Source organism: Aquarana catesbeiana, linkage group LG03 (genome assembly GCF_042186555.1).
Source record: "Aquarana catesbeiana isolate 2022-GZ linkage group LG03, ASM4218655v1, whole genome shotgun sequence".
NCBI classification, from domain to species: domain Eukaryota; kingdom Metazoa; phylum Chordata; class Amphibia; order Anura; family Ranidae; genus Aquarana; species Aquarana catesbeiana.
Genome location: NC_133326.1, coordinates 255,094,659 through 255,109,215, shown reverse-complemented (window position 1 = coordinate 255,109,215; position 14,557 = coordinate 255,094,659). Strand labels below are relative to the sequence as shown.

The 14,557-nt window shown below is 42.3% G+C and overlaps 1 protein-coding gene across 1 annotated transcript in view; it reads right to left on the bottom strand.

Moving 5' to 3' along the window:
* Positions 1 to 14,557, bottom strand: part of PPP1R12A (protein phosphatase 1 regulatory subunit 12A) — a 220,682-nt gene that overhangs the window by 21,441 nt on the left and 184,684 nt on the right. Inside the window, exon 23 of the mRNA XM_073619994.1 lies at positions 13,668 to 13,715. Within this exon, the coding sequence (XP_073476095.1) occupies positions 13,668 to 13,715 (48 nt within the window). The remainder of the gene's footprint in view (positions 1 to 13,667; positions 13,716 to 14,557) is intronic.

Genomic DNA, 14,557 nt, shown 5'->3' with positions numbered 1-14,557 from the left:
AAAAAACAGTATGTAGGCCGGACCATACGTACATTATCAGTGAGAGGTAATGAACACATAGCTAATATTAAAAAAGGCCTTACGAATCATAGTGTCCCTAAACACTTTTTGCAATGTCACAACCAAAATCCGAATGGTATTCAGTTCCAAGTTATTGATAAATTTATTCCACATTGGAGGGGCGCGTCGATGAAAAGGGGCGTGTCCAGATTGGAAACTTTCTGGATACACCAACTAAAATGTTACCTACCTTTTGGCCTCAATGTCGACTGGGATATAAATGCTTTTATTAACCAGTCGTGATAGTTACACTAGTAGTCCTCTCTCTCTGAATCACTGTACTTCTAATCCTTTTTGCAATTTTATGTTATTTTTATTTTATTTTCATTTCGCATATTTGTGTCAAGATGGAGATTTGGGGTTATAATTAGCTGAATATATTTTCCCCCCCTTTTACACATTATTTGTTGCTAATAATATGTACCTATTTTACCGTTCTCCATAACCCTTATTTTGGTTGATTTTGATTAGCCGTTTGGAGCTATACATTATATTGGTATAGTTTATTTAGGTACCCTCTAGGAATTTCGTGAATTTTATACATTTCTACAGTATGGTAACATATCGTATTATTAGCCAGTATTAGGTTATTGTATCTAGCGACGTTTGAGCCATGTTATACTAAATTTCTTTCTTCTTTCCCCTTTAGAGGCTGGACCGCATATGCGTGCCAGCCTTCACAGTACGTTATGTGTATTTTTATTGACGGACTATTATGTTTGCGTCCCAGGTTCAGGGAGGCTTGGTTCACATGTGCGTTCCACCCCTCGTCACTCCCGGAGATTACGGAACTGACGTCGCACACGTCTTCCCAGTGAGCGCTCCCACGTGACGCATCTGCGTCCCACCTTTCGTCACTTCCGACGGCTACGGAACTGACACCATGGACGGTTTGTCAGTACCGCCCCTTCATGGACGCTGCGCATGACGCCTCTAGCATTTGGGCCATGATTGGCCCTGGGAGGTGACACGTATGGACGTTGCCTTCCATCAGGGAGGTAGACGCCGCCCACGCTACACCTTGATGGGACCGTCCATAGAGAGGCTTGGTTTGGAGCCAGGTCCTGTCTCTTCGTGATTGGCGGTTCCTCTATTTAGACGCCCTCTTCCGGATAACCCGGAAGTAACGGCACACATGGCACAAACAGCTGCTACCATTAGGTAATTATGAGTTTTATATATATATACAGGCATTGGTGGCGGACAGTCATGTACCCCAGTTGAAGTCCCGTAGGACGAAACGTGTCGGGTGGTTATGCCTGTCTTGCCACTTTTATCTTATAGCGCTTTTTATTGTCTATACCGGACTGTGAGTGTCCGGGTTAAGGCGTGTTGTTTAACCTTCGTTTTACTAATAAATGCTTCTGAGTAAGCGGATTTACACTATGGGGTGGTTTTCTTCTTTTAAAACCCCATTTTGAGGACCCATACCTGGCCTTTTGAAGCGGCTTGTTTGTGAACATCCTCCGATTGAACCCTTGCAGACCGGGAGTCATCACTACTTGAGAGGTCGGTTGGTGAGTGTCGAGGGTCCCCTCCAACCCCTCCAACTGTCGTGGAAGTCTTCTCCCATATCCTTAAGCCTGTTAGACCCCTAGGCCGCTGGCCGAGGGGTCCACCATTTCCGGTAAGAGTATGTTTTACCTACTCCATCTTGATATATGCTGAGCCCCTTGTCCTGTGGATGCCATCCCTGGACTGAAGGTCTTCTACCAATCATCTTGACAACTACAGACTTTTGACTCTTTATTTCTGAATGTTGGTCACTGAAGTTTTCTTATTTAACTATTGACTGGACGTTTTTATGACAGCTACATTGGCTGTTATGGTATTTCACTATTTATAATCTGCATATGTGTCACCACATCACTTTTAAGGTTTTCAAATTTATCACTTTTTGAATGAGGATTAGTGAGAGAGTACCTCTTGATCCCTTTTTCACATTGGGTATAGTCAGGGGTTCGTACCAGTACTGCCTTTAATGTTGGTTGGTCCCTTCTGATTAACCCACGTATTTATGTATCATTTTCACTAGTCTAACACACAAGTTGTTTTGGTGTTTCATTAATACACTTTATTGGACTAATTTCCTCACGGATTTCCATTCTGTCAGGCCTTGTCCACTAATGTACATGATTATTTAGCGCCACACTTATGTACCCATTATCTCTTCACAATTAGTCTGATTGTTGTGTTGGCAGCTTCCTCTCGTTTTAGTTGGCGCATTATTATTTATTTATTTGTTTCAATTTGCCACATAGTTGCCCAAATAAACAGTGCATTGAGGATGTTATTCTATTGCACAGCTTGGTGTCATCTACAAAGACTGAAATGGTACTTTTAATCCCAGACTCTATATCATTTATAAAAAGATATTAAAAAGTAAGGGTCCCAACAATGAACCTTGGGGTACACCACTAATAACCTTAGACCATGCAGAGTATGAATCATTAACCATTACTCTCTGAATTTGGTCTTTTAGCCAGTTTTCTATCCATTTACAAACTGATCTTTCCAAGCCTGTGGACTTTACCTTACACATGAGCTGTGTGTGGGGAACCGTGTCAAACGCTTTTGCAAAACCCAAGTATACTACCATCCACGGCCACCCCTCTGTCCATGGTATACTATTAATATGGTTAGAAATATACCTTTTCATTTATTTTCCTCATAAAAAGAAATCAGGTTTGAAAATCAGGTCCGTCTTTCATGAATCCATGCTGTCTGTTGCTTAAAATATTATTTTCCCAGCAAGAACTTTTCTATGTGATCTTTTATTAAAACTCAAGTATCTCTCCCATTATAGAAGTTAAACTAACATGTCTATAGTTACTTGGTAAAGACTTTGATGTCTTTTTAAATCTAGGCACCACATTGGCCTTACGCCAATCCAGTGGTACTATTCAAATCATTAACAAGTTCCTAAAAATGTGAAAAACAATGGCTTTGAAATGACAGAGCTCAGTTCCTTTAGGATTCGTGGGTGTATGCATACATCCATGGACTGATTTTTGTAAGTATTCCTGAGCCTATGCAGTGGTGTCCATCACAGAATCATGCCTGTTTAATGCAGTGTGGTCTGAGGGCCGAAATAGCACGAGCATCCAATATTGTTATTCTTTTTTTAAATTTAAATAATCTTTATTATTTTTTCCACATTATACAAAATTTTTAAAAACAAGCATACCAAATTTTAAATATATCTACTATATATACATTTATGAACACATAACTATAGCAGAAAAGGTATACTCTAATCATTTTTCCCCATGTATTTCCCCACTCTCCTCCCACCCTATCCCCCTTCCCCTCCCCCAACCATGCATCTCTATTCATCCTTAATTTAACTACCATAAGGCCGCTTCTCTTATCGTTCCCTCACATTGGGTATCCCATTTCTTCTAGCCAAGGGTTCCAAAGCTTTTTAAATTCTTTCAGATTCTCTTTGTATATACTACTTTTTCCTTCCACATTGTTTCTAATACCATTTTAATCCATTCATCCTTCGTGGGGGGGGGGGGGGGGTTCTTGCCTGCCATCTTAGAGCTATTAACTTCCTTGCTTGGAATAGGCATCTTCTTACTATTTTAATTTTAAAATTACCTCTATTTATATTTCCCTCCACTCCCAAGATGCATAGTTTCGGCTCTATTTTAAGTTCTAAAGTAAGGATCTTATTTAACGTTTACACCACTTCATACCAATAGCGAAATAACTTCGGGCATTTCCATATCATGTGTATTAGGTCCCCCGATTCCTGGCATCTAGGGCATTTGTCGTCTTTCCTCCCCCCAAACCTAAATAACCTTTTAGGGGTATAGTATGTCCTATGTAATAGCATTAATTGTGAGACTTTCTGAGCTGGAGAGATTGAAACTTGGTGTCCTCCTGCCAATATCTCTTTCCATTGCTCATCCGAAATTGCACCCAGGTCTTCTTCCCATTTAGTTCTGCATTTTAGTTTTCCTGGAGTCTCTATAATACTTTTACATATATCTGGGTACGTTTCGGCTATGGGCCCCGACACGTCTAGTTTTTGAAATAAGGTAGACCTATTCCAGGCTGGCCCTTGTCCTCCAAACTGTCTACTAAGAGCATGTTTAATTTGTTGGTAGCTAAAAAATGATTGGTCTAGGATACCAAATTCCTCCTTAAGTGATCCAAATGTTTTTAAGGTGTTCTGATTATACAACTGGGCTAATTTATTTATCCCCCTTATTTCCCATGATTTTATTTTCCCTATTTCTTTTAATTCCTCTAAGTTCTTATTGTTCCATAGTGGGGTGCATTTCATCAGACCTCCCATTCCCTTCATGGCCTTAATGGTATTCCATACTTTTATCATCAATTTAATCGTAGGGGATTTAAATTGATGATAAAAGTATGGAATACCATTAAGGCCATATAATATTGTTATTCTGCATTGTCCCTTCCGCACAGATTTCTCCAGATTCTTGGAATCTTTTGATATTATATACTGTGCAACATTTTGAAATTGTTCAATGTTTAGACACAGCTTTTAACAGACTGATGAACCTCTGCCTATCTTTACTTCTGAAACACTGACTCTAAGATATGTTTTATACCCAGTCACGTTACTAACCTGTTGCCAACTAACCTAATTAGTTGCTAAATGTTTTCTCAGCTCTTCTTTCTGGTTAGTACCACCTGTTTTTCCAGCTTTTTGTTGTCCTGTCCCAACTTTGAGATGTGTTGCTACCAATTTATTAATTACCTTATTTTTTTGCATGGTACATTTTCTCATTTTAACCACTTCCCGCCCGGCCTATAGCAGAATGACGGCCGAACGGTGGTTCAGTTATCCTGACTGGGCGTCGTATGACGCCCTGCAGGATAACAGCTGCCGCACGCCCGTGGGGGCGTGCATCGCAGCAATCGGTGGTGTGTCAGACTGACACACCACTACACCAATCTCGGTAAACGTGATCAGCCGTGTCCAATCACGGCTGATCACCATGTAAATAGGAAGAGCTGTTGATCGGCTTTTCCTCACTCGCGTCTGACAGACGCAAGTAGAGGAGAGCCGATCAGCGACTTTCCTGACAGGGGGTGGGGTCTGTGCTGATTGTTTATCAGCACAGCCCCCCCCCTTCAGATGCCCACTTCAGACTACAGATAACAGAACAGAAAACAAAGAAAAACTTTTTTTCAAAATTTCTGGTCTTTTTTTATTTGTTGTCAAAAAAAGGGGGGATACCATCCAATTATGTCACACAAGTTGCCGCCATCCCTGACATAAGGAGAAAAGAAAATAACCCCTCATGGAATAGTGGGACTTTAAAGGCAACTAAATAGGTATAAAAACAATTTTATTGGTACAAATATACAAAAATATACATGTAAGGAAAAATCTACTACAATCATATGAAATGATCACTTTAACAATAAAATCAAGAGTATACTGGTGAGCGAACCAAATGTGTATTCATGTAGTCTTCCACCTGAGCGCAAAAAATTTAAATCGCAGAGGTGATCAAATACCACCAAAAGAAAGCTCTATTTGTGGGAACAAAATGATAGTTTGTTTGGGTACAGTGTAGCATGACCGCACAATTGTCATTCAAATTGCGACAGCGCTGAAAGGTGAAAATTGGCTTGGGCAGGAAGGTGTATAAGTGCCTGGTATTGAAGTGGTTAAACATTTCATGTTTTCCATTGTCTATTGTGAATAAAATCTGTTTTTATGAGAGCTGCAAATCATTGCATTCTGTTTTTCACGGTGTCCAATTTTTTGGAATTGGGGTTGTACATGAGCCACAAGTTCATCCAATGCATTTGCCCAAGGAACTCATCTGGAGAGCCACAACAGAGACAAATCTGGAAATGGAGTTTTAGACCATTATCCCGGTCCAGATTCTGGTGGCCAAGATAGTCCGCCTGCCAGTTTTCCATTCCCATGAAGTGAAACACAGATAGGGCTGGTACATGAAGATTCATCCAACTGAGAATCCTAAACACCCCCCCATGCCCACCAGGGAGCTCCTGGTGCTGCCCTAGGAATTGATGTAGACCAAAGTCATGGCATCATCCGATTGTAGTCTGGTCAGGAAACCCCCGGGTAGTCTTCCAATGTGAGTGAACTGTCTAGAGCTCCAGAAAGTTGATGAGATGGCTGGTCTCCTCCGGAAACCATCGGTCCTGAACAGACAAGTGGATCCATCACAACCCCCACACCTGAAAAAGCTGGTGTCTGATGATAATCTGGCAACCGAGAGGAAAAACAAAGAACAAGTTCACGGGCCTAACAAACTAAGGATGCATTGGTCAGAGCCAGTGACCAAGGAATGCTGTTCCCTTGGTAACAACTCAATGTAGATGCCTGGAAAAGTTTCATGCACAGGGACCCCCTGCAAAAGAAGCCATGAGGCCCAGAATGCTCATGGAAGAACGCAAGTATGCAGTTCACATGGCAATTAAAAGACATGGAGACAGCTTCTAAAGTTTCTCCTGTGGCAGGAAAACCCATGGCCTCAAAAGATGTTAAGGAGTTTTCCCAAATTCTCTAACGAGGAGGGGGATATAGGACAGACTTGTGTCCGAAGTTTGGTTGGACACCATACACTTTCGGAAAAAAAGCAGTGGCAAAAATACATGAACCCCTTACAATTAACTTGTCTTGTACAGGTAATTTACCATAAACCTGATCCTCATCTAAATCAAAATAATAGACAAACACAATGTGCTTAAGCTGATAACAAACACGCAAGCATTTCTAATTTTTCGTGTCTTTATTAAACATAACCTATTAAACATTAACAGTATTGGAGAAAATTAAGTGAACCCTTGCAGTTAATAGTCAAACTTCCTTTGGCAGCAATGACTTCAAGCAAGAGCTTTTGGTAGCTCTGGATCAGACCTGCATAATGTTCAGGAGGAATCTGACCAGTCCTCTTCACAAACTGCTTCAGCATAGACACACAATTGGAGGTCTAATGTGAACGGCTCTCATGAGGTAAATTCACAGCATCCCTATGGGGTTAAGCTGTGGGCTCTGACTGGGCCACTCCAAAAGGCACATTTTCGTTTTCTGAAACCAGTCTGTGGTGGATTTAGTTTGATGCTTGGGGTCATCGTTCTGCTGCATCACCCAACTTCTACTAAGCTTTAGCTCACAGCCACCCTGACATTATCCTGTAGGATATTTTGGTAAACTTTGCAATTCACTCGATGATGACAAGTGGTACAGACCCTGAGGCAGCGAAAAAAGACCAATTTATAAAGTTCCCTCCACCACAGGGACAATGTTTGATGTTGGTAAGCTGTGCCACACAGTGCTGCGAATTCTTCAAACAACTAAACTTTTGTTTCTTCAGGTCACATGTTCCCAGTAGTGTTGTGGTTTGCCAAGGTGCTCTTTGGAAAACTTCAGGTGCACAGTAGTGCTTTTTTCTGGACAGCAGCAGCCTTCTCTGTGGTGTTCTGCCATGGGCACCCTGTCTGTTCAAAGGCTTATATATGGTAGACGCGTGACAGGGATTTTTCCCAGTTCCAGCGATGTCTTCAAGCCTTCAGCTGTTACTTGTGGATTCTTGAGGTTCTCATTGAGGATTCTGCATCATGTCTTGGGAGTCATCTTGGATGGGCACCGACTTCTAGGAAACACAGCCACGGTACATTTATGGACACTTTGTATAACTGTCCACTGATTGATGCCTAAACAAGGAGATTGCTTTGTATCCCTTTCCAGTCTTATGCAGATGAACTACTCTTGAGTTCTCAGAGCTCCTTTTTGTGAGGCATGGTTCACGACAGCTGATGCTACTTATGAACAACAATCTAAATGCTGGAGTGTCTCATCAACAAGAGTAGCTCTAAAACCACACCTTAAAACTCATTTCATTAATTGGACTCCAGATGTGCAAACTACTGACACCAATTTGCTTTTGTTTAAGTAGTTAGCCTGTGGGTTCACATCCTTTTTCTTCCAGCACTGTGAATGTTTAATGGACATGTTTAATTGTTTGCGTGTTATTAGCTAAAGCACATTGTGTTTGTCTATTGTAGTGACTTGCATAAGGATCAGATCGTATTTTATTGCAAATTGCTGCAGAAAACTAAATTCCAAGGAGTTGACGTACTTTTTTTTTCTGCCACAGTATCATAACTAGGAGGATACCTTGATTCAGGGGGCCTAAACCTGAGGGGAAAATGCAAATTGAGGGGAAAATGCAAATTGGGGGGAAAAGAGCAACCTAGATAGGAACTGTAACGCTGTCATAGGAGGCCTAGGCATCTAAGATGAGATAGCCAGCAAGCCACGAATAAGTGAAAACAACTCAAATGAAGATATTGAGGTGGGGGCATCACCAATGCAGAGGAAAACCTTTCCTGCAGACGTGGCAGAACTGCCAGTAACATTTGAATGCACAGCAAAAAGGATATTGAGATTATAACTGGCTTTGAAACAGCATTCAAGTTCGGAGAAGTCAAAGCCAGCCTGACACACATATCCTAAAACGTTGCCATATGGAATCCTGGACCTGAATGGCCAAAAAAGGAAGCCGAGAGTATCCAAACACCCCATTGGCCATGCTCTGACCAGAAACAGAGGCCTCCAGAAATGGGAACTAAACTGGAGCACAGATAAGTCTGAAGGAGAGGCGGTCCTAAGGAATGCCACGACTGGTGAAGGATTGGCCAGCGTGCATGCATCCATCCACGCAGAGGCATAAGCCTAGTCAATGAGGACTTAGCCGGGGAAACCCAAATGAGTGAATTGCAGATCAGGCTGCAGACATCAAGATAGGAGGATGTCTCATGCCATGTGTAGGGATTCAGCCCCTGGGGGCCAGGGCAGAATGTGTAACCAGTGAAAAGATCCCACAACTGCAGGGAAGTGGATCTAATAGCTGCATTACCAGCACTCCCAGCTGACTAAACCACATTACCTCGAACAGGGCATAAGGGACATGAGGTGGCACAGTCCATGGCCATCTTAGGGCTATGACCTGGGCAGGAAGAAGGGGGGGGATCAGCATCACTGACAGAGAACCTGAGTGCACAGATAGTGCATCATACTCCTGCCAGTATTTGTAGTGATAGGGTCCCATCTGCATTGTAGCACAATCCAGTGGCTATGCACTGACAGAGATGCAAAGTGCACATGCTGAGCAGTTGAGAGGCAATCATGAGATTCTTCACCAATGAAGCGCTGCATACCTGCAGGTCCCCCCCAAACTTAGAAATCTCCAGGTGAGGGAATGAACACCTCTGATCCTATGTTGATCGGGATGACATCATAGCTTTGCGATACTGCAATGGAAGTCCAACTGTCGTACGCATCTGCTGAGGGGCGAGTCCTTGCCGACCAATCTGTGGAGCAAAGCCATGGCAGCCGATCCCCTTATACTGGGGAAGGCATGTGCTCGTTGATGCTGGGGGGGGGGGGGGATACCGGATCTATGATACCTGGCCTCTCACCCAGCACCACAGTTGATTGTCTTCAGAATCCACCGAGCAGAACTGGGGAGGGTATCAATCACCTGAAGATATGAGCCCATAACCCATTGTGTATGAATAGTTTGCCAGCATCCTGTACTGCTAAATTAACTGCTTGCCGCCCGCCATATAATGGCCAGGCGGTGCGGCTCTCATTCTGGGCCAGCGTCATATGATGTCCGTCCATTTAAACAGGGAATGCACACGCATCCCTGTCCCTTCGGTGGAGGCGTGTCACAGAGACACCGCTCGCCACCAAGGGGGGTGAACAGCCATTGGGCATGGCTGTTTACTACGTGATCGGCCGCTATGAAGTCACAGCCAATCACAGATAGTACCGCCGCATTTTGCATGGTGCTTGCGTGCGATCACACTGCGCGTGCACGTCGGTGGCAGCATGTTCCCGGGAACACAGCTCGTCACAGACGCTGGTAAACAACCATTGGTCAGCAGCTGTTTACCACGTGATCGGCTGTGATCCTTTCACAGCCGATCACTAAATGTAAACAGAGCGGTAACGAGATGTTACAGGGTTCTCCGCCTCACACACCGATCGTGTGCGAGAAGGAAATTGCGGTAACAACTCGTGCACACCAATCACACTGATTGAGCGCGCCGGCCCCCCCCCAATAAAAAGGACCCGTCAGTTCATCAGCGTACCCGTCACCAGGCCATCAGAGTACCTGTCACCAGGCCATCAACACCTGAAGGTACTACTTCAATGTAGGGCCTCTGTATGTGGCCAGGCTGTGTAAAAGTCTCACACATGTGGTATCACCATACACGGGAAGAGTAACAGAATGTATTCTGGGGTGTAATTTTTGCTATATACATGCTGTGTTAGATATATCTTATAAATTGACAACTCTGTGGAGAAAAAAAAAAAAAAAAAAAAAAAAGCGTTTTCATTTTTTTCCACATTTTCCATAAACTTCTGGAAAAAAAAATGAACAGTTCAAAAGACTCATTATGCCTCATAGATTATACGTTGGGGTGTTTGCTTTGCAAAATGGGGTCATTCTGTGGGCAATTCCATTGTCCTGGTGCTCCAAGGCCTTCAAAATTGTAATAGGTGGTTGAGAAATGAGATGTGTGGTTTATGCTCGTAGAACGCCTGAAGGTGCTACTTCAATGTTGGTCCTCTGTATGTGGCCAGGCTTAGTGAAAGTCTCACACATGTGGTATCGCCATACTCGGGAAGAGTAGCAGAATGTATTTTGGGGTGTAATTTGTTGTATGCATATGCTGCGTGTGAGAAATAACCTGATAATGACAATTTTGTAAAAAAATAAATAAATAAAATAAATCAATCTTCATTTTGCAAAGAATTGTGAGAAAAAATTACAACTTAAAAAAACTCACCATGCTACTTAATACCTTGGAATGTCTACTTTGTAAAAAGGGGTCATTTGTTAACACTTGTTAATGTTTCAAGAAATGAGATACACCTGATGTACTGCCTGATCAGATGTGATCAATTTTCAGTAATTGGCACCATAGTTTGTACTAGGGTTGTCCCGATACCACTTTTTTAGGACCGAGTACAAGTACCGATACTTTCTTTCAAGTACTCGCCGATACCGATTACCGATACTTTTTTTTTAAATGTCACGTGACAGTGTTTTTTGGGTTTTTTTTTTTTTTTAACAGTGCTTGCTTTTTTTGGGGGGGGGGGGGGGGGGTGAACGGTGTATGTGTGTGTTTTTTTTTTTTTTTTTATTATCAACTTTTATTTTTTACAATAATATATTTTTTGTTCTTTATTGTTTTTTTTTTTTTTTAATCAGCCCTTTTGGGGGGCTTTGGTGAGATATCAGGGGTCTTAACAGACCTCTGATATCTCCCCCTTGAGACAGAGAAAGAGACAGAGGATAGAGATTCCCCAGTCCCTTTCTCTGCAGCCTCAGCTGCACTGAGAATGAATGGAGAAAAGACAGCAGCTTCTCTCCATTCATAAACTGACACATCGTAATCACAAGAGATTACAATGTTTCAGTTATTGTGAATGGACAGAGTCAGCTGACTCTATCCATTCCATACACAAAGGAAGGAGGGGGAGGACTGAGGAACGGAGGGGGAGAACGGAGGGAGACAGATAAGGAGAGCAGAACGGAGGGGACAGATAAGGAGAGCAGAACGGAGGGGAACAGCGGAGAGGCACAGAGGAAAGGAGGGGGCACGGAGGAGGATGCAGTGACAGTCAGCTGTGAGCGATCACCGCTGTATGTCACTAAAGCTGGTGAAAGCCGCTGGGGGAGAAGCTTGTAACTCCCCCACGCGCCGATCACAGCTGACTTTTAGGTATCGGGGAAGCATTGGGAGCATTTGCCCGAGTACAAGTACTTGGGCAAATGCTCGGTATCGGTGCCGATACCGATACTAGTATCGGTATCGGGACAACCCTAGTTTGTACACTCTAACTTTCACAAAGACCAAATAATATACACTAATTTGGGTTATTTTTACAAAAGATATGTAGCAGTATAAATTTGTCAAAATTTATGAAGAAAACTTACTAATTAGCAAAATTTTATGACCGAAACAAAGAAAGGCATTTTTTCACAAAATTCAGTCTTATTTACAGCACAAAAAATAAAAAAACCCACTAGTGAATAAATACCACCAAAATAAAGCTCTATTTGTGTGAAAAAAGGACGCAAATTTCATATGGGTACAGTGTTGCATGACTGAGTAATTGTCATTCACAGTGTGAACGCTGAAAGCTGAGAATTGGTCTGGGCAGGAAGGGGGTGTAAGTGCACTGTACTGAGGTGGTTAAGATAGTTAAAGCAGAGCCTAATTGTATCTGAGGAACACAAACTGAACCCCCCTCCAGCATTTCTAGCTGCGGCACTAAGGGCAGATTATTCAAGTAGCATTTACTACCTGAAATCCATCTGTCCTAGCTCAGGCATGTAGGCGGGAGGGGGTGCTTAGCTTAGAAGCCCATCCTCTCAATGAAAGAAAGAAAAAATGTATCCTGGGATGTAGGACATTTGGATTTGGCCTAGGTCAAAAACCATGAAGCAACTGAAGTTTTGAAAAAAATAAAATAAAAAATAGTTAAGTAAATATTATATAACTACCCATTTCTTAAAGCTAGTAGCATAAGGATTAAGTTTTAAGAATGAATTCACACTACATGTGGTGATACATTTAACTGCATTGTAAAATGTCTGTCACCACAGGGACACACAGGAAACAATTGTTTCCTATGTGTTCCATCCACAGTGGTTTCCTATGTGGACCATTCCTAAGGCTGCGCTGCAGAATGCTGCATTTTATCGCAGCGCAAACAATGTACAGCAACGAATCGCACTGCTGTACATTGCCGTGAATGAAGAGTACATTTTGTACACTTCAAATAAAGTCAGTACAAAGAAGAAAAGAAGGAAAAAAGAAAAAAGGGGGGGGGGGTGTAATATGCTGAATCATGCACCACACTGCCCCTTACTGCAGCTGACTACGGAGAGCTGTCGAATCACTGTGGTAACTCTCTGTTGCTGTGTGAATAAAGCCTTAATGTTGATTTAGAGTTTTACCGCTTTAAATATAAGAAAACAGTTTTTTTCTCTTTCAAATCTAACTGTATTCATAAATTACTTTCTTTGTGCATTTTAAAAATGAAGATTGAGGCTGCATTCACATATACGTGAATTGTATGTGACATTCTCCGCATCCAATTCGCATTACAGGCGAGTGTGACCGGCTCCCAATGGAGCTTGTTCACACAGGTCTGGGGCGGCCGCAGAGTGGATTGAAAAAGGGTCATGTGCGTGTTTGGGTCTGGTTCAGGTGTGAATTCAGGCAAATATTTGGACCTGAATCGCACCTGAACCGCTGAACAGACACGCACTGGACCCCAGGCATGAACCCGCAGCACTTATGTGAACCTGCCCTGAGACCAGAGTTGTAAGGAAAACCAATTATTCCCCATGCTGGCTTTACTCTCTAGTGAATCACTGACTAGAACCAAGCAAGCAGGATGTCAGTTTAGACGTTTCAGATTTTACTTGTTATAAAAGTTTGCTCCGGATTATTGACACATTAAGTAGGGATGCCAGGATTCTAGTGATTGATCACCACCACCACAGGTTGTGAATAACCAGTGACATTTCTTATACCATGAAGCAATAGAAATTACTTACCCTTTTTTCAATTTCTAGAAGTGATCTGTCTGCAAATCGTTCTTGCCGCTGAAACAGAAAAGCCAAATTGGCATCAGCAGGATGCATAACCTCCTGCAAAGCGTCTCTGACCTCACAATTTTGTCAAGTTATTCAAAAAGTCAATCTAAAATACAAGCTATTCCTCTACAGAACTTCTACTGGTTAAAATAGAGCAGCAAAAATGATTAGTTCCTACAAAGAGAATACTTTAACCCTTTGCCTCCAGAGCCATTTTTTGTGCTTTTTATATGCATCGCCCTTAGGGAAGCCCATTCACTTAAACGTGCTGCCGTACACGGGACCTACGCATTTTGACACATTTGTTAACTACATTTGTGGTGCAATTACCAATTAATGGCACTGCAAGCGTGACCCCGCCACCTCGACTGCATCGCGTTACTGAAACGTGTGGCAAAAACACAAGTGTGAATGCAGCCCAAATTTTAGGCTTGAAAAGAAGTTAAAACCCCCAGAAATTATATATTTTCTGAAAGCACAAACCCTGGAGAATAAAATAGTGGTAGTTCCATTTTATTGGTGACACTATTTGTGCAACAGTTTGTCAAATTTGGTCAACATCATTATCAATAAAAATAGTTAAATTTTAGGGCACACAAACACAATATATTACCCAATTTTCTGGTGAAGTATAAAAGATAAAGTTGTGCTGAGTAAATAGATACTCAACATGCAAGCTTTAAAACTGCAGGGCCGTGACAATTTTGAAGGCCTTTACAGGTCATAACTGGGAATAATGGCCCTGGATTTATTGAACTCACTCCAGCGTGCACAGCAATATAACATGCATACCGCAAACATCTTTGTGTGTAGATGCCCCCCTTTAGCAGTCAGGATTATGTAAACCCCCC